The following is a 23,691-nucleotide window of genomic DNA, read 5'->3' as shown; positions in this document are numbered from 1 at the left end:
TTTTGCTTAGGTATAATTAGGCCGGTTAAGAGCCTTTGTTTGCCTGAGTGGGCACACAGAGAGCGGCCTGTCGTTACTGCCACCCCCCAGGTTACTACTGAGGAATAATGTAGACTGATGGTTTTAAAAAGCTGTTTCCTGCATTTATATACGTTATTCATCTAGAAAATAATACATTATTAAGAGACTAATAGGCTGAATTATGTATGGACTTACCCTGTAATCAACTAATGCAACAACAATGGAACTTTAACTTTTTACAAAGTCCTGTTACTGCATTCTCTTTAACTGACATTCACTTCCAGCATCTTTTTGACAGGAGAATTATCTCAAAACAGTTGTTGTAATAACATATTTTTAAAATCAAAACTAGAAAACAACACACAACCCAGCTGTCGGGACACTCTTTTGAGGGATTTTAGTGAATGAATCAAACTCAAATGATAAAAGTTGACAAAATTATGATTCTTAAAGGTAAGTCGGACAAACAATTTTTCAGGTCCAGCCTTTGTTTCAGGTGACTGAGCGACTGTTTGTGGGTTTTCCCATTAAAACTGTTCAGATTGGACCTTTGAATTTAATGTTTTAGACCAAAACCAAATTTTTTATAGCATGAAAAATATGTTAGCTAACACCATTCTTAGCCAACACACACACACACATGTGGTTGGGTTTAGGAAAAAATAACGGGGATTGGCTTTACAATCTTACAGGATAGGAACATGGGCCTCCTGGTGAAAGTCCTGTGCTTTGGTACAATTCTGAGCAACTTGTAACGTGCTTGAGTGTTTCATGCTGCTTATCAAAAGTTGTATGATTACTGCACTACATTTGTACAAACTATTATTAACAAATAAAATATGATGTATTATTATAGATTAAATGACACAGCTGTCATTAATATAAGCTCCACTTTTACCAGCTGCAACCTTAAGGTGATGAACATCAATAATTATACTCCAGTAATATATGATGCATTATTGTGCCTAATGTGTACTTTGACATTTGCTACTTTACTTGTATGCTAATTCTTTCGTATTTAATTTAAAGAAGGTTTTAAATGCAGAGGAGAGTTCCTTCTGCTGTTACTTGAGTGAAAGATCCACTTCCACCGCTGTCAAATATAACACGAGGCGATTCACTGGGAAAACCCTCTGACGTCAGCCTCTCTGCTGATAAAACGAGTTGGGAATTTTTATGGGCTTCTGGCCTACATCTCCCAAAATGAAGAGAGGTGTCAACACGTGGGTGAGCATGGCAGGGAAACCACCCGTGTCAGCCGCCCGAGGTAATTGCTCCTTGAGGTTTTTACTGAACAACATATCATGTCGACTGAATGTTAACTATCTTTTGATAAGAAGGAAAAACAACAGCTGGCTCTGTGGTCAGCATCTTTGGCGTTACACCCGATCCCTCTGTTTCTTTTGATGTGGTTACAGCTTTAGTTTTTATATCAGCGGTGGGAGAAGTACTCTGACATTACACACAAGTGTAGAAATACTCGATTACAAGTAAGTCCTGCCTGTAAAATGTTAATAAGGTGAAAGTAAAACAATGTTCCATCAAAATTTACATATAATACCATATTTCAAAGTGCTTGTTATGCAGAATAATGTATATCATTATTGGATAATGATTATTAATGCATTCATGTGCTCATCAGGGTAATGATTTAAAATTACCATCATAAATAAACGGAAAATTGATAGTTAGTTAAACTTATTTTGTTGTAAACAAATAATGACATGATAATTCAGCGTTTAATTAAAAATGCTATAATTTGTTATTTTATTGTTTATTTATTTATCGTTACCCACATTATAACATTTTATGTGCTATGTTTATTATTTGTTCATGATGACCAAATGTTTTGTAAAGAAATTGTTTATAAAAACATAACGTAGATAGATGGACCAGATATTGTAACACAATGTTAATGGCTATCACTTGGATATTGTTACGACATTAAACACTATATATTAATGTAATTAAATTTAACAGTGTATTATGGCTCTCATTATAACATTTAATATATTACATTAAGTATGTGTTAATGATTACCAATTAATTTGTAGGAAATTGTACATAGATAGATGACGAGATAACTGTAACGTATTGTTAATGGCTATCACTTGGACATTATTACAACATTAAACACTTGATATATATTTGCTATATATTTCTATAATTTAATTTAATAGTTTTATATTAACATTTAATATACTATATTAAGTGTGAATAAATGATTACCAATTGTTTTGTAGGAAATTATTTATAGATAGATGGACCAGATAATGTAACACATTGTTAATGGCTATCACTTGGACATGATTACAATATTCAACACTGTATGTTTGCTATATATTTATGTAATTCAATTAAACAGCTCCCATTTTAACATTTAATATACTATATTAAGTGTGTTAATGATTACTAATTAATTTGGGAAGTTTTACCTGCATAGATGGGCCAGATATTGTACCACATTGTTAACGGCTATCACTTGGACATCATAACAACATTAAACCCCTTATATATTATATATTTGCTCTATATTTCTATAATTTGATTTACTAGTTTATTGTGTTTTAACATTTACTATATTACATTAAGTGTGTGTTAATGATTACCAATTAATGTGTAGGAAACTGTACATAGATGGGCCAGATATTGTACCACATTGTTAATGGCTATCACTTGGACAAGTTTAGTGTAGTGCATCTATAAACACCCATATGTGTTTAGAGATCCACTACTAATGGTTATTAGCCATATAACAAGGCACTAAAATCATCAATTGCAACTTTACACTGGCAATCTACACAATTTTACCGTTAACAACGTGTTGTAAATATCTGGTCTGTGTATTTCTGTAATGTTTGTACAAAGTATTTCTTTAGGATTTTCCAGTCATTTGATAATCATTAACAAATACTGAATAGTTAATGGTTATTAATTGGACATTATTGAAGCATTATTTGGATGGCTATTGTAAAATTGTAACTGATTATAACACCTTGTTAAACGGTTCATAAATACTGGGGTGTGCATTCATAATCAGTTGCAATTTTGTAATAGCCGTCCAAATAATATTTATAGATGGTGTACAAACCAAGTGACCAAGTGTTACAAATATCTGCTGCATCTTTCTGTGTAATGTTCTTACAAACATTTTCTTAAAGAGTTACAAATAATTTGGTAATCATTAACAAATATTTAATATAGTATACAATGTTTAGTGTGCAACAATAAACTGTTAAAATAATATAAATGATGGCATTGCTAATCATTTGTAACATTAATATTTATAATATCATTGTTAACAGTAAAATAACTAAACTTTAGTTACCTATCAATTTACTATTTATTAATGATGGTGGTTATGAAGTGTAACCACACTTAGTTACTTTCCACCACTGGTTTTTGACTCCAGGACCGTCTCTCAAGTCTCACAACCCAACAACACATCCATACGATTGGTAATAAGAAATTTATTTTTCAACAATTACAAAGAACAAAATATTTCAAAAGCATATTCATATGTTACATCGACTGTACAGGGATCAGATGGCGTGTGCTTCACTCTAAATGACTCTGTAACGAGAGCTAACAAAAAGAAGAAAGTAAACTAGGAATATTTAAGTAATTTGATGAAAAAATATGAAATATTCCATGTCTAGGTACAAAATAGAAAAGAGATTAAGCTGATTATGGACTGATATTATACCCTGATACAGTGTTTAGGCCTCTTTTAAACTGTCACAAAGTCATTTACAACAACACAAACATGACGGCATTGCCATCTTTCAATAGCTAAACCTCTTGGCCTCTTTGGTTCCATGATTAGGTATAATACATTTGAACAGAGCTCAATTTTGCTTCTATAAAAATAACTTTTTTTTCAATGGCAGTTTCTATTCATTTTTATTTTTCTTATTACTAGTCACACAGCTCCCCAGTGCAAATATTCTAACAACCATTCGCTTTGAAGAATGAGCGAAGGATTACAGTGGCAGGCGAAGTCGGGGTCGAGCGTCGGACAGGAGGCGGGAGGAGATAATAAGCAGTACCTGCAGGTATTTGTCTTAAATGTGTACCTGGTGGTGGTGAAGCCTGTGAATGAGAGCAGGGCTCGTGAAATAACAGGTCTAACCTGAAAATATCAAAGTGATGTCAAAGTGACTGAAACTGTGTCTCAAAGTGTGTTTCGGTGCCGAACTGGGAACTCCACTGGGACACATTCATTTAGACTCCAAAATCACTGTTCATGCATCACATCTGGGTCAAAGTTAGCCCCAGTTAGCCTCCTTTTAGATTTCAGAGGATTCAATTGATCATCGCGTAAGGGAAGGAAAACTGCTCCTTAGAATCACTATTCAGTAACACCGATTGAATCCTTTAAAGACTCGTCCATCCAGCTTTGTCCTTTGCACAATGAAGTAGATTTTTGCAGCTTATTACCTGGAAGAAATGTATGTTTCTGCTAACCACAGATATGTCGCTGAAGATTCTCAGTCATCCAGGTCATGGTAATCTTAAGTGCTCTATCGTAGGCAACTGGACTTGCTTAAGGTTTCTTGAAGACGTTTCGCCGGTCCACCAAAAGAGGACTCTTGGATGAGAGGTGAAATGTCCTAAAGAAGCTCAAGCAAGTCCAGTTGCCTACGATAGAGCACTTAAGAAAGACGGATATGATTGATTTCTACTTTTCATATCAACATTTCTAAAGTGACATTAGAGCTTGGCAAGATGCCTGCCATGCTGCAGACCAGCAAATAACAAATCCACTTGTGGTTGAGGCTGCTGTCAGCCCTAGAGTGGTCTCCTCTGGTCTGAATCAGGGACTCATGTTGTTCCAAAGTTGTATAATTGCCTAGAGTTGGTTGGTGTTCTCACGGCAGCATTTACAAGAGGACCAGATCAAATGCCTTGTGTGAGAAAGCTGCTCCTGATTGGTCAGAATTTCCATGTGGGAAAAATCCAGGAAGTAAAGCAAACGTTGAAGAAGAGTACACTTGCAAGATAAATGTGACACTTTCTAATGTCACAATGGAGGGACAACTACGCAGGTTGATTTTAGCGCTGCTCATCGTGGACTATATTGCTGTCATTGTTCATTTTAGTCAAAGCATACAGTTTGAAAACGAGGCAAACGCGGCTCCAACTAGAAAACAATGTTTTGATGCATTGGATGTGCTGAATGTACATATTAAGGCAGTACAGGAGGAGGTGCACATTAATAATCCTCCAGGACTGTAACATGCTCATGTTTAACCCAAACAATGTGTCATGTGACTGCAGTTGCTTCACATCCAGGTCGGAACACCTTCTCACCACAAACCAACCGCACCAGAGTTCCTTTGGAACCGGACTGAGACCACCTCTTCAAGAAGGTCTCGGTCCGGTTGTTTTGGTGTGTTCACACCTGCACAAAGGAACCGCACTGAGGGGGCAAATAAAGTTGAGTTTGATTGAACTGAACCAAACAGGGCAGGTGTGAAAGAACCCTCAGTAAGGTGTTGCGCTGTGTTCCCTGCCAGAGATTGTGCCCTCCAGATTGGTGCTTTCAGCCAAAGCCTGGTCTTATCCTAACCACATGTTAACCACAGCATTGTTGAAAAGTTTCATCGTATTCTCTACATAATAACAAATGTACCGTATCCTTGGTTTGCAAAACGTACAATGCCAACAGTTTTTTTTCTGATGATTGGGTTGATTTCTAGCCTGTTTCAAAACATGCTGCTCTGTTCCAAATAAAATGGTAGCTGCAAGTGACAATGAAACTTTTATATTAGGGTTATGTCATATTTTACATTTTCTATTCTTTCATATAAGTTCCCAACCTCTTTTGGCTTGTGATGCCCTGAAACAAAGTCTACTTTCTAACGCTTTTCATAGGTTGTGTAAAACATTGTGTTCACAACGGGCGCAAATAAAGAATTGGCATGAGTCAATGTAAAGACGGAATTAGAAATGAATTCCCGCCAGGCGGTGCGATGGACGCAACATGAGTGATGCAAATGATGCAAATTTAATTGAAATCAGGTGGAACTTTTTCAATAAAAGTGTCAGATTTTTCTTCCTACTCTTCAGAAAAACTTGAATTTTAGCTGGAAAATACACGACGATTCAATGCAAAGATGTGATTAGGCACAAATTCCTGGTGCCAGGGGGCAAAATGGACACATTAATCAGTGCGAATGTAGCGAGTAGCGCAACTTCACATCATACACTTATTCGCGAGAGCTGAAAAATGTGAACTTCAGCGACCAATTTGCGTCAAGATAGCCAATCAGCATATCCTCCAGGGACATTTGACACCTCGGATATATCGGCAGAAGTTCATGCATCCGATTAGTGGTGGAGAAGCTGATTGTGTCATTCTGTGGCTACCCCAAGCTCTATGACACTACTTTTACAGAAACAGAAATAAAAAGGAGCTCTGACTGACTGAAAATATACGGGAAGCCCCTCCTCTCTGGCAAAATTTTTTGTCTTTTGGGGGTACACGTGATTTTACACATGTAAGACATGAGTTATTCACACAAAGCGAGTCAACACAAATTATTCTAGCATTGAAAGAATTTTGTGTAGCCAAAATTGTGTTTGCTGTGTTGGGAACCATTGCTGTATGATAATGCATTAAGTCCAGCTAAAATGTGTCAAAATCTACTGTATTGTGCAGCGGACGTAAGAAGTGTAGAGATAGATAATGGTTTTTAGCAACATAATACTTTGACAGTTGCATCTCGTGGACTGACTGGTAAAACATAATCTTAACAGCTGTGACATTTCTTCCAAAATATATTTGGCAAAAACCATTGAGTAGTATATAAACTTGATTTTTTTTCTACCAGTCGAATGGAAGAGGGGATACTGGCGATGTTGTCAAAAGTTCTAAGGGACTTGTGTTCATTTTCAAATGGAGCTGGATCGAGTCAAGTCTTCGTGTTGAAGTACACTTCACCATCTACCACCAAGGACACATTTCTAATCCTCCAACCTCCCGGCCGAAGCCCGACCTGCCCCCCTGCTCACCACACTTACATTTCAAGTATTGGTGATAGTTTGTCAGAAGAGCTTAAGTTCAGCTTGTCTGGTGTATGGGTAAATACTATACATTGCATAGCTCATGCGGCACTTATTTCTTTTTAGAAGGACCGTGGGCAATGGTGCGCCACATAGGGCTCATTAAAGGCATTTCAATCTGCAAGTGCTATCATCAAAGTGTGCGTCGGGAAGTACGAAGCTGCACCGTCACTAAACTGAGCAATATGGCAACTTTTCACTTTCAGTGACTGAAATGAGATTTCTTTAATTTCATCAACAGGAAGGAATCCAATCTGAAGGTTTTTCTTGCAACATCCAAACGTTAAAAAAAATGTGAGGTCGCTCCTGATATTCACTCCACCATCCTCATGCATGCAAAGATCTTGTTGTCCCCTTGGGATTGGACTGGACTGGAGGACTGGACTGAGCACAGCTGGACGTGGTTTGTGTTGTTAACTATTGAAATATTCAAAATTCCAGTAGGAGGAACTTTTGGCAGGCCCTCAGATACTAAATCGTGCTCTCAAACAATTTGCCCCCTCCTTTTTAGTTTAGTTTGAGTGGTTCACAGTGAATGATCTCAGCTTTGTAATTTGTGAGACATTGGGTCCGTTTACATGCACATTAATATTCCACCATTATTCTAACAATATTCTGAATTTCATGCAGGTCATGTGAACAGCATATTCAGTTTGGATTTTCTGAAGTAGACCTTTTTCCAAATCAAGCATTTTCCGATTAGGTCATGTGGGATATGCCGGTATTATTCAGGATGTAACGGCATTATTTGGATGCATTACACAACCGGTCGCTGTTATTATTTCTGGGAAAACGCAGCGGGACAATGACGGACATTAAGGTGGCAGAAGTCAGAGTAGGGCGGGTGGGTGCAAAGGTGGATGGATCCAACCGACTTTCTGTAATATTACAAAGTCAAACCCTGTTCTTTTTTTTCTAAACCCAACCACGTGTGTATGTTATTGAAGAGGGGAAAAACTCGTCAATTTGCAGTGTTGAACCGATGTAGTGCTTTAATTTTGAAAAAGAAGTGTTCCACTGTATATTTTGGCGTGATAAATGTCATGTTAATAAGCATGCGTCCTGCTGCATGCAAACAGGAATATTAGTGTAATATTCATTTTCATTAGCCACGTTAACAGCTTGGTAGGAATATCGTCTTCTTCCGAATAAGGGCAAAAACCTGAATATTTTGTGCATGTAAACGTAGTAAGTGTTTGAAGGGAAAGAATTGGGTAATTTAAAGTTGGAAGTTGTTAAATTTAGGGAAACTTAAGCGCATAAATTATTTTTGAGAGACAACCGATTAGTAATTTGAGGGAAGTTTTCATCAAAACAGCCGTTCGTCCCCACAACACTTAGCAACAGTGTAGAAGTTAGGGTTACCCTGATCTCTATCAGTAGATATCTGTGTATGCTTGAAGAATATGTAGGCGATGGGACAAGATTTTGGTTTCGAAAGTGTTTTGTAGTCTGAATAGTACTCATCATTTAGGTTTGGATGGTAGGTTAAGTGTCCATGTTGAAAGGTGGAACATATCAACCGAAATCCAATCTTAGAACTCATTGGCTATGGTCCGACAACAAGTTAGCTTTTTTTTTTAGCTTTTTAAAAAATTACCTGTATCATAGATATCTGTTGATAGAGATAAGCCGAAATGACCTTCACACTAAAGAGTACGTCTTGGCTACACCAGATCAGCCCAAAATACTGGCCCTCCTAAATGGTTATCGTCTGCAACCATAGCCAGTGGTTTCCAAGATTCACCTTCATCCTTGTTTGATAAAAGTTGAAATACCTCTCCAACTTTCAGAAACATGTGACAGTGCCTCCTCAACAATGAAGATAATGGAAAGTGAAGAACAATCGGAACACGACCTCCAAACAGTTAACATTTTTATGAATTTCAGGTGTGACACCTCACATTGGCAAGTCTACCTTTCAGTGTAGAGGACAATTTCACGGTTTGGTGACAGCGTCAGTGAAAACCTTGTTGAAAAGTCTCTACCGATTATATTTTTCTGTTTCCATCCATGTCTGGAATGCGTCCAAATGTTCAGCTTGAAGCCAATTTTCTCGTGGACCAAAGTTCCTCTTAGCATAACTGTGTGACTCCTGGCCAGAAGTGCTGTACGTTGACGGATGTATTAACATTTTCAGTGCTTGTCCCCTCAAACTGCTCCTGAAAGAGGCATAGCTGAATCACCCCCCAACCCAGTTCGTGACTCTCGTGAGGCTCCTCTGGAGACGTTTTGTTTTTTCTTTTTTTCACACTCAAGGTTGGGTTTATGTTCTACACATGAAGAGTTTAATTCCAAAACTTCTAATGAAACTCTAACAACGTGACCCACGGCAGGAAATGACATCACGTGATGCTGCTGTGTAAAGGCTAGTAGGTAAGTCTTGAACCAGATCCTCGCTATCTTAGAGATACTTAATAATGATTGTTTTCCAAAGATTTGGAAGAGAACTCTTCACGTCCCTTTGAAGGAGACCGAATCAGTCTTCCACCAGAGAATATAACCAAATATATCAACAAACATAAATATATGTACAAGTTTTTGTGCAGGCATACATGAGGGGTGTAGATATGTGTGGATGAGGTTGTGTGTGCGCATGTTTTTTCCGTTGTCCATAAATATTCTGTTTCTATATTCATTTTTTTGTTGTTGTTGTAATATTGTGAATCTTCAGTTCCACCTTAAATAAACAGGAATAAAACATACTCAAGCACAGCCACACTCCTCCACGATCATGTTGGGAACGTCCCGCTTGACGATGTTGTACTCGTCATCAAAGTAAAGCATCGACATGGTGCTAAGCTTGGTGGGAATGCAGCAGGAGTTCATGGAGCCCGGGCTCATCCCCCGCATGCGGTACTGGTTCACCACCGCCGTGTGGAAGGACGAGGCCGAGCCGGGGACGCCCGCCATGTAGGCGGGACAGTTCCCCTCGCAGTAGTTCCCAAAGTATCCCGACGGCGCAATGATCCAGTCGTTCCAGCCGATGAGCCGGAAGTCTATGTAGAACTGCTGGCGGCAGCACAGGCTGCTGCTGCCGTCGCACTCCAGCCCCCTCTTGCGGATCCGGTGTTTGCTGTCAGACTGCCGCGCCTGCACCACCAGGAAGGGCCGGTGGGACTCGTCGTTGTGGTTCAGCAGGATGGGCACGACACCTTCTGCCTCGCAGCCCTCGCAGCGCACGTCCAGGTTCTGGCGCCGGTCGCCCTTCTCAAACACCAACCGCACGGCGTCGGTGAGCACAAAGGTGTGCCAGCTGCTGCGCTTCAGCTCCACCCGTTTCTCCACCAGGTTCCACTTGCTGCCGAGGCCGGGCTCCTGGTAGTACACCTTCACCGTCACCTTCCGCCTCGGGCGCACCTCCAGAGGGGACGGCAGCAGCTTGAAGTAGAGCCAGAGGGTGGCCTGTGTCACGTACAGGTTCTGGTTCCCCTCGCTGGAGATCATGAAGAACAGGCTGGACTTGGACGTCACCATGTCATCTGAGGAAGGAGAACACATCAGAGGGATTCATCAATAATAAAGTAACACCAGAGAGACTTCGAACAACAACCAGGTAACTAACTTCTGCTTAACTCAGACCTGTTATGTGTTGTTTAGTGGTGGCAAAACCAAAATACACTAATAAAAACAAGATGGCAGCCATCTCCGCCAAGTCCATCTGCAGCTGACTCTGACAAGAGTGGACAAGATACGAAACCTGAACACATTTTATGGTTGAAACTTTGCAGAACCAAGAAGCACTCGTTTGAGGACATTGGGACTTCATTATCACTTAGTTTTTTGAAAATGCATACCAAACATAGCTGGGGTCTCAGGACATTAAGTCAAAGTGGACAGTTGTGTCAGCTCTTTATCACGTGGGACATCTAAATGTCTTTGGGGACAGACAGACAGACAGACGGAGCACTGGACGGGCGATTTGGTGAACTTGGGAACAGCTTAAAGTGAGACAACAGGCCCCAGCCTCCCCTCAGTTCAGGGTGGCAGCACAGATCCTGCGGACTGTGACAAGAAGGCGTTGGGCGCCAGGCCACTTGGCCTTCGAGTTGGCCCAAATATGAGGAGGAGGAGGAGGAGGAAGGTGGGGGATGGGGGTGGGGGAGCTTAAGAGAGCGGCACACAAAGGTTCAAAGGCTCTGCGTTGAATGCTGCCTGAAAATGAGATCTTATGGATTCTAACTGTCCTCACAATGAGGCCTGAGAGCAGACTGCAAATGGTCAGAGGCTTTTTTTAAAATTTGATTCAAACCCTTCAGAAACAACAAGAATCACCATCTGTTCCTGAGATATGATGCTGAGTAACGGACAGAAAAGTGTCCTGTGCAGAACATGATGATGTCACAGTGCAGCTGACCTTTGACCTTTTGGAAATAAAATGTCGATATCCTGTTAGACATTTGTGTTTGTCATAATTTGCAAAAGAATTCTTGAGTTATGGACAACCACATGTTTTGTGAGGTCACAGTGACCTTCGACCACCAAATCCTAATCAGTTCATTGATGAGTCCAAGTGGACGTTTGTGCTAAATATGAGTTAATTCCCTCATGGCCTTCTTGAGATATTGTGTTCAAGTGTTAAGTGTTCAGTGATCTTTGACCAACAAAATCTATTCAGTTCATCACTGAATCCAAGTGGACGTTTGTGCCAAATTTAAAGGAATTCTCTCAATGTGTTCATATCATATTGTGTCAACAACGATGAGACAAACCAGGTCACAGTGGCTTTTGACCTTTAACCACAAAACTCTAATCAGTTCATCGATGAGTCCAAGTGAACATTTGTGCCAAATTTGAATAAACTTTTGTGGTTTTCATGTGACATTGGGTTTACAAGGATGACACAAATCAGGTCACAGTGATCTTGACCTTTGACCATCAAAATCTATAAAGTTCATCCTTGACTCTAGTTGCAGCGCCCTAGTGACCTTTGACCTATGGCCACCAAAATGTAATTAGTTGATAGTTAAGTCCAAGTGGGCGTTTGTGCCAAATTTGAAATAATTCCCTCAAAGTGGTCTTGAGATGTCTCATTCACAAGAATAAAATGTAAGCAAAATCACGGTTACCTTTCACTTTTGACTCTTGGCAACCAAAGGCTCATCAGTTTATCTCTGAGACCAAGTGGACGCTTGTGCCAAACTTGAGGAAATTCCCTCAGAGTGCTCATAATATATCTTGTTCATGAGAATGAGACAGACCAGGTTAAAGTTACCTCGATCGCTGACCCATGACTTCCAAAATCTTATTAGTTAATTGTTGAGTCTAGGTGGGTGTTTGTGCCAAATTCTAGGGAATTCCCTCAATGTTCTTGAGATGTCACGTTCACAAGGATGGGACCTACGGATGGACAACCTCAAAACACGACTATCACCAGCACGGAGGCATAAAAACCTGACTTTCAGTCATCATCTTCTAATAAAGTCACTTCCTGTTCCAACTTTCCCACAACTGATGAAAACCAAAAGTGCGTCAAACTAAAAACGTTTGTATTTGAGTTGCTCTGCGCGGATTAGTAATCCATCTCTCCATTTACTGAGCTTTCACTGTGTGTCTTTGTGTAGGCCAGTGCTCCCATTAAGGAGGGACAGAGTTTTGATCTCGTGCGGAGACATGTAAATATCCCAGAGTGCTCCTGGGTAATTGATGGCCTGATGAAACCCGGCACACTCGAGATGAGAAGCTCCTCAATCTGCTGTGTTTTACATTTTGGGTACTTTATCTTGAGATGCTTACAGAGCTCTCAGCTGCCATTACGGGGCTCAAACGTCCAGACCGTGGAGCACCGGAGATGGGAGGAGGACACGAGCCGATGGACAGCTGTCAGGTGAGGAAGATAAGAATCATTCCTCCTGAACTCGGAGCAACCAGAGCGCTGTGCTGCGTTACACAACAGAAATGTACCAAAGTGTTGCTCAGAGGGAGCTGCTGGTGACCATCAAAGCGAGCCCCCACATGCATTACCTCATCCATCACGAGACGAAGTAATCTCCGAGTCATTACTCAGCAGCTCGGGATGTTAGATCACACACTGCTGCAGATTAGAGCGCCGCGGCGAGATGAAAATCAAGACGATAAGTGCCTGCAGAGCGAAAACAAAGGTTAAGCTGAGCTGCAAGTGCAGATCTTGCAGGTCAGTCACCACGTACTCGATCAAAAGGCTAAAACCTGACTTAGTCTGAACTATGGCGATGAAAGCAATGTCTCAATTCAACACAGAAGTATGAATTCCGCCTTTCTGGTGACAAATGACAGACAGATAAATAAACCGCACCGTGCTGCAGCAAAGATTGTGAAACTTCTACCACGGCTTCCCAAAGAACAATTTCTAATGTCCTCATAAAAGCTAAATTTAGGCTAAAATACGCTTTTGCCGACATGAGTTTTGATAACCAGCTCATTTTAAAGCTCTCACATGCTGATGTGACGTCACATTTTCTGCTTGAATCTTCACTGGAAATCTGCGGCGACAGAAACGCTGACTCTCCTGTGGTTTCCATGCAGGAGGAAGTCACGTGCACCGTGTTGTTGGCGTTCAAATGGTTAAACCGCTGGTTTCAAATGTGGCTGTTGAGACTTCCCTCTGGTCTTTCAAAGACGGTGAATGATTTTAGGAGGTGTAAAGCGTATACAGACATGGATGCCAATAAATGAATTAAATATAACAAATTAAAAATGAAGAGATTATTTTATAAATATCTGGCGCCGTTGTTGGGTGCAGTGTTAATTTCATTGATGAAAACTACGAGGAAAATTTTTCGGCAGCAACCTCTTTTTGCATGATGAAAATGAGACGATGACGAACTAAAAATAGATCTTGATGATAAAAACTAAGATGAAATCTACGTTTCATTTTCATTGACAAGACAAGACGTAGTGAAAATGTCAGTGGTGGACTGTCAGACATTGAAAGCCGAGAACAGCCGGGATGGATTCGTAGAGTTTGTTAGTTGCGGCGGTGGCTGTTAGCAGCTAGCTCCGCTTGTTAGGCAGCGGAGCAAGCAGCCATCAGCTGCTGGACTTCACATTTTCGTCAACTAAAACAACGAAGGATAAAAATGACTAAAATCTCAAGCTGTCAAAATCAACACTGGTTGGGAGAAGTCTGACTCGTAAATTAATACCAAGCACAATTTTTACACAAAGTTTTTGAATAAACTCTGCAAACAGACGAGGTAAATTAGAGATCTTGGACGATATAAAAAGTACTGATGTGAGCAGCTGAGTCACCAGAAGAAAATGTTGGCACTGTACGTTTCAGCAAACCACAGATATGTTACATTTTTCCATTTCATACGTAACATAGCGACGTTTCTAAAGTGACGTAGTTTATAATTTAGGAGAGACCACTGTTCAAAACCAGCTGTGATTTGGTGAGTCAGTGCTGTGCTTCCTGCAGGGATTGTGCCCCCAAACTGCGTCTTCTATGCCAAAACATTTTGTTTTCCTGACCATAACCAAGTGGGTTTTATGCCAAAATCTAACCAAAGGTTTAAAGATTTTTTTTTTACCTAGACAAACATCTGACACTAAAAGGCTCTCAGTGGGGAGCAAACCTCCGTTGACACCGAGCTAAAAGCTGCCCGAGTTTATGTTTGTATGCGCTTGTGGGTTTTCCAGGAAAGTGAACACAACACTGGGGTGGAAGCCAGGAGTCCCACATCCTCTTTCTAAGTTTGCTAACAAAGGCAAAATCACAGACTTGAATGTATATCTAAACACTCTAAACAGCAGCATCAGAGGATGCACCAAATGCTGCAGAATCCATGCTGAGAAGTCCAACGTAGTGTGCTGGTATGTGCAGCTAGGGACGTACGTCACATAACAAATGTCTTCAGTGATTTTTTTCTAAATGTGTCCACACACTTTTGTTACCAAAACTTATGGAAATAAACGTAAAAACGAAGCATTTTACCAATGTTGAAAGTTTACTTTGAAAAAGACTGCATGAATTAAATGAGCGTGATTTGAAAGTTCTCGTAGATTTTAACATGAAACTTCCACTTGATTTAAATTCAATTCAGTATTTTTCGCTAAGTGCCTCAAAACAAACCACAAAAAGTTAGTAGTGTCTTGTTTTAACAAAACTGAGAAAACATTGTGATTGATGTTGAGAAATTTGAAAATTTCCATAGATTTTTGCTGAAATTGAAGTGTTTCTGAAGAGGAGTGACAAAAATCTGACTCTTCTGAGGAGAACGCTCCACCTGATTCCAATTAAATGTAATATTTTTCAAAAAAATGGTCAAAATTAGCCACATATTTAAGTATTGTCAAAGTATTGTGTTGTGAAATTTGAAAATTCTCATAGATTTTTGCTGAAATTTGAGTTGTACTTAAAAGGTGTACACAAAGTTCCACCTGATCTCAATCAAATTTAACATTTTTCACTATTTTTCTTGAAAAACGCCACAAAAGTATGTTGTGTCAAATTTATTTTAACAAAACTAAGAAAACATTTAGATTTTCATTGAGAAATTTGAAAATTCTCATCAATTTTTGCTGAAATTTAAGTTTTTTTTAAGAGTGACAAAAATTCTAACACTTCTAACAAGAAACTTCCACCTGATTAACATTCCTCAAAACTAATCACAATAGGGAAGCTCTTACAGTGTGGTGTCAATGTGTTTCAGGAAAAATAAGAAAAAGTAAAAAATTTTATTAAGAAATTTGAAAATTCTTGTAGATTTTTGCTGACATTAAAGTTTTTCGGGAGAGGAGTGACAAAAATCTGACTCTTCTGACGAGAATGTTCCACCTGATTCCAATTAAACTTAATATTTTTCAAAAAAAAATGTCAAAGCTAGCCACATATTTAAGTATTGTCGACTCATTTTTAACTATGAAATTTGGAAATTCTCGCAGAATTTTTCTTAAATTTGTTTATCCGACCCAGCCTGGTCTCATTCCGAAGGTGTTGAATACTGGCGCTTGGGTGGTGGCCTCCGCATCAGACACTGAAGAAAAGCCGTCTATTCGACTTTTCGGAATTGTCTGATACATTTTATGGTAAGTCATCACCATGTTTCCTCTCTTGAACCTAACCTCCAGATTACGTAACTTTTATAGGATAATTTTATAGGATATCATACAAACGATTGTTTGTGGATACACTGGAAAATTAGACTTTTTTAGCACTTTAATTTTTAGCTGATTTCTTGTTCAGTTGCTCGTTGCCCTTGTCCCATGTTTCTGAGAGATATCCGGCCAGTTTGCTCGAGTTTCAAAGGATTAATGCGCTCTGGGAAAAGGGACTTTGAAGTTCTACACCTCTACGTCAAACTCTATCTGCCGATGAAGATCATATGATGTGATCGAAAGCTCCACAAGCTGCTAAACTGACCTTGAAGGGAGATTGTTTTTTTAAAGGTGGTGATTTGCACACGCTGCGTTCAGGAAAAGTGGGAATCTGGACGACACAGTGTGATGCTGTAAACTCACAAACACTCCAGTCACACTGTGTTTTCATATAGAGGCTGTACACACACACACACACACACACACACACTGTGAATTCTAATGGGGTGCCAGGCTGCAGGGTTCAGCCCGTCAATCTGCATTCAGGCTGCACGACGGCCGACACAAAAGCTCTGACCTTATACTGAGGGGACTGATTCAACACAACCCTGCCATGTCACACACACACACACACGCAAAGTATCCTGGATGTAGATGCATGTATACGCCAACGCAGACACACATGAAGACATGACAGAGAAACAAACGCTCAGACACATGACATAACCAACACATGTTCGCAGCGACGGCCTCAAACTGCGACGCGTTGATGTGGAAAGCAGATGTTTTGCTTCTCGGGAGGCGAGCGGACGGACGCACGTGGGCGAAGCAGGTGGCGTCGTTGATCATTTTCAGCTCCCTTTCAGCCGCCCCTGAGTAAATTGTTCCTCTGAGCCTTGTCGCCGTGCCACGTCCCCGCTGACAGCCGCTCAGTGCCGGTAACGCGGCCAACTGGCAAGCGCGGCGCGGCGAGGTGGAAGGTCTGCGACACGGCGGCCACAGAGAGAAACATCTGAAACTAAAAGGCTCTCAGTGGGGAGCAAACCTCCGCCGACACCGAGCTAAACGCTGCCCGAGTTTATGTTTGTGTGTGCTCGGGGGGTTTTCTAGGAAAGTGAACACAACACTGGGGTGGGAGCCAGGAGTCCCTCATGTCCAACTCTCCTCTCCAGCATTTGAATGCAGCATGCTTAAAAAGTACAATCAAAGACTCCAAAATCTGACCAGCTCTCTCAGCTCTGCATCCACCGAACTACAGTCAAAGTGCTCACAATTCTTTGATCGTCTAGATCAGGGGTGTCACGCTCATTTTGGTTCACGGGCCACATTTGATCGTAGGTGTTTAACCCGCTCCTGGAACCTGACAAGTGTCTTCACAAGTGCATCACTATAAGGTGTGCAAGGTCATCGACTGGGCCGGATTGGACCCTTTGGAAGGCCAGGTCTGGCCCCCAGGCTGTATGCTCGACACCCCTGATCTAGACGAAACCATCCTCTGTCTGTGTTTGCGATTCTCTGACTGACTCTTCTGGACGGTTACGCCCTGTCTCATGTAAAGCTTCCCAACAGCGGCTTCAGAACAACACCAAACATCTTATTTAACCAGACTAAATGACGAGTTTCTGCGGCCACGGTTCGTCTGACTTTGATGCGTCTACACTGCGAACGTTCAGCTCGTGATGACAGAGCAGGATGTGTTTTTATAGCTGGCATGTTCACGAGTGTACAAGAGTCTTATTAGAGCTTTGGGGATTGATATCTTCACCAAACCAGGCAGCTGTACGCACAGCCTCTGCTTTTATTTTGGCGGGTTTTCAGGCCCCTGTATCAACATCTGTTCAACATCAGGACGGTCTCTGGGTTGGTTCTTGTTCAGTCGATATATAAAGACACTTTGAACACACACACACACACACACACACACACACACACACACACACACGGAGCAGAGGCGGCTGCAGCAGCACCTGATTCATCAGCTACATGCATCAAGTATCATCTCAGATATTAGATTTCACAAGTACACCAAGTGTCCTGCCTCCTTTTTATGAGTCCGCAGAGTCTCATAAAGCCTCGTCAGACTCGACGCCCCAGAGTCGTGTTAGAGTTAAGCTCTTCATTCATAAATCCAGGCCACTTCTCCAGGCAGGGCACCGTGTGTGTGACACATAAGACCATATTTGTCTTTTGTGGGGTCAAATTTGATGTTTTGTCTTTGCGAGAATTTCAAATTTCACCCTAGAAATTCAAATCTTTTCTTATTTTGGTGAAATAAGTCGCAACTACTTAAATTTTCTGGCTTGTTCTGGTAATAAATCAGGTGGAAGTTTAACTTCAGCAGTGTCAGAGTTCCTCAGAACACATTGCGACCTCGTCACATGTCCACGTTTGGTCATGGACTTTCCACGTCCACATATGACGTCCAAGGTACCCTGGGTGTGTTGGCTGTTGTAGTGTCAACTTCAGCCTTTTACATGCATTGTCTGTTTTCAAAATACACTTCTGTTTTCACAGGAAATGCACAGTTTGCATACAGTCTCTTTCAGAATAAAAGCACTACATCGGTACAACACTGCAGATTTAACGCACGCGATTGGGTTTAGGAAAAAAGAAGGGTTTGGTTTTAGAGTCTTACAGGAAGTGAACACCGGCATCCCTGGTGAAAGTTGGAGCCATCCACCACCCATCCCACCCGCCCTATTCGGACTTCCGCCACCTTAACTTTTGTAGTCCGGCTGTCTTTCCTCCGAACGCCGCCGGGCATCGTAAAACAATAATGGCGACTGGCCGTGTATCCTGCCAATATGAAAGGATACCATTTTTCGCTGGTGTCTGACGTTGAAGTCACTGACAAAGCACCAACATTCAGTGACTTTAGAATGACTCCGTGGTTGGAAAAACAAATTTGAGCAAAATTCTATGAGAATTTTCTAATTTCACAATAAAAATTCATATTTTTCCTCTGTTTTGTTGAAATGATTTGACGCTACTAAATGTTTGTGGCTGGTTTTGACAAAATTTGTGACAAATATTTACAGATTAAAAATCAGGTGGAAGTTTATCATTAGAAGTGTCAAAATTTTGTCACTGCTCTTCAGAAAACGTGAAATTTTAGCAACAATCTACAAAAATGTCAAATTTCACAATAAAAATCAAATTGTTTTCTCTGTTTTGTTCAAATGATTTGACACTACTTAATATTTGTGGTTTGTTTTGAGAAATATTAAATTAAAATTGGAACTTTCTTCTAAGAAGTGTCATTTTGGTCACTCCTCTTCTGAAAAACTCAAATTTCAGCAAAAATCAACAAGAATGTTCAAATTTCTCACAAAAAATAAATAAAACACTAAACATTTTTTTCCCTGAAATACACTGCAGTGGGAGATCTCTTCTCTCTTTTTGTGCTTTGGTTTGAGAAATGTTTCACAATAGAAGCGTCAGATTTTGGTCACTCCTCTTCTGAAAAACTACGAGAATTTTCACATTTCTCAATAAAAATCGAATCGTTTTCTTATTTTTCATGAAATACGTTGACATTACAGTGAGAGATCTTACTTTTTGTGGTTCTGTTTAAGAAAGTTACTGAAAAATGTTAAATTTAATTGAATCAGGTGGAACTATCTTGTTCGAAGTGTCAGACTTCTGTCAGTCCTCGTCACAAAAACTTGAATTTCAGCAAAAATCTGTGAGAATTTTCAAATTTCTGCATAAAAATCAAAATGTTTTCGTATTTCTCCTGAAATACATGACAGATTTAAGTTTTTGTGGTTTGTTTTGAGGAATGTTAAATTAATTGGGTGGAACTTTCTCGCAAGAAGTGTCACTTGGTCACTCGTCTCAAGAAAAATATACGAAAACTTTTCAAATTTCTCATAAAAATCTAAATGTCTTTTCATTTTTCCTGAAATAATTTGACACTACAGAGGTAGGTCTTACTTTTGTGGTTCATTTTAAGAAAAAAGGTGAAAAATGTCACATATAGTTTGAATCAGGTGGAGGTTGCTTGTCACTTTTTTTTTTAGAAAAACCTGAGTTTCTGCAAAAATCTGCAAGAATTTTCAAAATTCTCACTTTAAATCTAAACGTCTTTTCATTTGTCCTGAAATAAGTTTACGTCACAGTGGGGGACTTCACTGTTTGTTGTTTGATTTATGAAAATCAGCGGAAAATGTTAAATATATTTGAAATCAAGTGAAGTTTCTTGTTAAAAACTCTTTGAATCTGCGCCTGAACATGAACATGTGCCTCCATCACGCACCTTTCTCCGCAAAGCTGATGATCTCCGAGCTCTCCTCCAGCGCCTCGTTGCTCATCGGGTGTCCGTCCAGGTTGGGGATCTCCACCCTCCCGTCCTCGCGGAGCTTCCCGGCGTGGAGCTTCCGCAGCGCCGTCACCATGGCCGCCTTCGACACCGGGTGCGTGATGTTGGGCCTCTCCCGCATCTGCAGCCGGCTCAGGATGTGCCTCTTCACCGCCTCCAGGAAGTCCACGTTCAGCCGGCCCGACTCGGGGTCCTCCGGCTGAGCGACGCCGCAGGACGCGCAGGTATCCCGGGACGCCGTGTGCGCCTCCGCCTCGGTCCCGGGCGCAGCGGTGCAGCGGATGGAGAGGACGCAAGCCACGAGGAGTGCCAGTCGGAAAAGACAGCTACTCATTTTCTGTTTGAGGAGGAGTGAGAATAACTTTTTCTCTCGTTTGTCAAAGTCATAAAAAAGAAATGTGAAGACGCAGAAGCTCAGTCCCGAGCTGTCTCCATGCGTAACGGCGCTCCGCTCAGGTCTGACGCACTTGGATGCCACTCGGCGCACTTTGTTTCCATCCACTCGAAGACGCGTGTGCAGCAGATCTTCCTCTCACATCGTGACATGGACGTGTTTGGTCATCCTCAACAGCCCGTCGCCACAACAAGACGCAGAGTCCTCCGAACAGCTTCACGCGAGCAGCATCAGCAGCAGCAGCAGAAGAAGAAACCGTGTTTGATGAATCAGCATCAGCCCAGCTGGAAACCTCCCTGCAGCATACTCCACGACCCGACGATCCATCTTTCAGCCTCAATCCATCCACACACAGCGCATCCTCACTTCTGCTTTGACTCTCTAAATGTGTCTCCTACGAGTCCCGGTGAGGAGCTGCCGGAGTGCCGCTGCGCAACCAACAAGAAGAAGAAGAAGAGGAGGAGGAGGAGGACAGGGAGGTGTGCCAGTGAGCGCACCGAGGAGCGTTTCCATTCTGGCGTGTCTGAGACTCGGGAGCCGCCACACACCGAAAACTTTTTTATATACAGAGGGGGGTCAAAACCGGAGGGGCGTGACCAGGGGAGGGGGCGGGGCTAATGATACACCCTGAGGACGCTTTCCCTCTGAAATGTGAATATGAAATGCTCCCAAAAATAAATAGTATTATATTCAAGCATAAAGTAGCAGAACATGGAAATACTTATAGTGCACTGTAAAATATTTGGCTGTACATTTACAGTAAATTACTGTAATTTGTTTTACAGTGAGTTATTGTGAAATGTGTTGATACTACAGTGGAAGTTTTAAGAAAGGTGGTGAAAAATGATTTATTCTATTGAAATCAGGTGGAAGTTTCTCCTTAGAGGTGTCCGATATTTGTCTCTCCTGTTTAGAAGAACTTCAATTTGTAAAAAAAAAAATGTAAAAAAAATTCTTTGTTTTGTTGAAATAAGTTGAGAAAATCTGTAAAAGATGGTTTGTCTTAAGATAATCACTGAAAAAATGTTCGATTGAATTGAAATCAGGTGGAACTTGTCGGATTTTTGTCACTCCTCAGAAAATCTTAAATTTCAGCAAAAAAAAAACTGAAAATTTTTTAAATTTCTCAACTGAAATGAAAATGCTTTTACATTTTTTCCTGAAATAGTTTGACATATAATGGAAGATCTTAATTTTTGTGGTTTGTTTAAAATAAAAAAAAAGAGTAAAAAATTATTCATTTTATTGAAATCAGGTGGAACACGTCAGATTTTTGTCACTCCTTTTCAGAAAAACTTAAATTTGAGCAAAAATCTACAATTAATTTCAAATTTCTCAATAAAAATCTTTTTTCCCCATAGTTTTGTTAAAATAAGTTGATACTACTTAAGTTTTGTGACATGTTTTGATAAAATCTGTGAAAAATATTCAATTTTCATCAACTGAAAGTTTCTCACGAAAAGTGTCAGATTTTTGTCCCTCCTCTTCAGAAAAACTTAAATTTCAGCAAAAACCTATGAACATTTTTACTCCTCAATTAAAATTGAAACATTTTCTTATTTTTCCTTAAATACGTGAGAGATTTTACTTTTTGTAGTTCGTTTTGAGGAATGTTAAATTAAACTTTTTCATACAAATAAGTTGACACTACAGTTGGAGATCTTAGTTTTTTGGTGTGCTTTAAGAAAATTAGTGGAAAATTATTAATTTATTTGAAATCAGCTGGAAGTTTCACGTAGGTTTTTGGCCCGACTCTTTAGAAAACTTGAATTTCAGCCTGAAAATAAATGGCGCTCAATGTAAAGTCGCGATGGACGCAAATTAATTGCCACGAATGAAGAGAGTAATGTGGTTTCGCATCACACGCTTATTTGTTAGAGTTGAAAAATCTGAGCTTCAGTGAGCGATTCGAGATCCCGAAAACGTGTGATGCCAAGGATGTAGCGGCAGTTCATTAATCAATTCACACACAAGTTATTTGCACATATGAAGCGAGTCGACACAAAAATATTGTGGCATTTGAGATCGCAGGGACTTTGGAGAAATTCTAACATTTTGTTTTTGTGCCTGATTTAAGTGAGTAATTGTTAAATTAGTGTCTAATTTAATCCGACATTTAAATGTTCAAATGTGTATTCAAAAGTATGTGGACAGTTCTGAAAAAGGTTAATTTTCATTACATTGATTTGTGTTATGTTATTTGGCTCCAGTTTTGTCTGAATTTTGTAGGTAAAGATGTGGCCAAAAGTATGTGGACACCAAAACATTCCACTTGCATGTGTCACGAGTTTTTTGAGCGTCCCTAAAAATGGTCAATTTCCGAATGGACATTGGTGACGAGTTTATATTTTGTTCTTGTGCCTGAATCAGGTGACGTTACATGGAAATGTGTTCAGTTAAAATCTAATTCAGTCCGATATGTCAATGTTAAGATGTGGCCAAAAGTATATGGACACCAAAACACTCGTCTGTATGCCTTAGTGTCCACATACTTTTACCTCCAGGATTTAAACCAGCTCTTAGTGGATAAGACAGCGACATTAAAGTGTCTGAATACAGCAGGAGATGAATGTTAATAATTATCAAAGTATTTCAGCTTCTTATGAACGTGAAGAAGACGCGTGGAGACAACTCGAGCCTTTCAGATGGTTTGACTTCAGTATCTCCAGTTAAAGGTGACGAGTCAGTGAGCTGCTCTCAAAGTAATGAAACAGCGCCATCTTTGTGTCAAACACAGGAACTACAAGTGTTTCTCTTAAATCAGATATTTATTCATGTCTTATTCTGCACTTCACTTTATTTTTTATTTTTATTTTTACTTTTCTATTCTTGTGTTTTATACCTGTCTTGGTTTATTTTAACTTCTAAA

General features: G+C 40.2%; 1 protein-coding gene across 1 annotated transcript; it reads right to left on the bottom strand.

Moving 5' to 3' along the window:
* Positions 1 to 8,116: 8,116 nt before the first annotated feature.
* LOC125884844 (inhibin beta B chain-like) lies at positions 8,117 to 23,691 on the bottom strand. The gene is made up of 2 exons (XM_049570096.1): positions 20,366 to 23,691; positions 8,117 to 10,571 (listed from the first exon to the last, which is right to left on the bottom strand). Exons 1-2 carry the CDS (start codon positions 20,760 to 20,762, stop codon positions 9,796 to 9,798), a joined length of 1,173 nt encoding a protein of 390 aa, XP_049426053.1. The 5' UTR covers positions 20,763 to 23,691; the 3' UTR covers positions 8,117 to 9,795.

The sequence above is a fragment of the Epinephelus fuscoguttatus genome, linkage group LG24, assembly GCF_011397635.1.
Source record: "Epinephelus fuscoguttatus linkage group LG24, E.fuscoguttatus.final_Chr_v1".
Taxonomy (NCBI): Eukaryota; Metazoa; Chordata; class Actinopteri; order Perciformes; family Serranidae; genus Epinephelus; species Epinephelus fuscoguttatus.
This window is presented reverse-complemented; position numbering and strand designations above follow the sequence as displayed.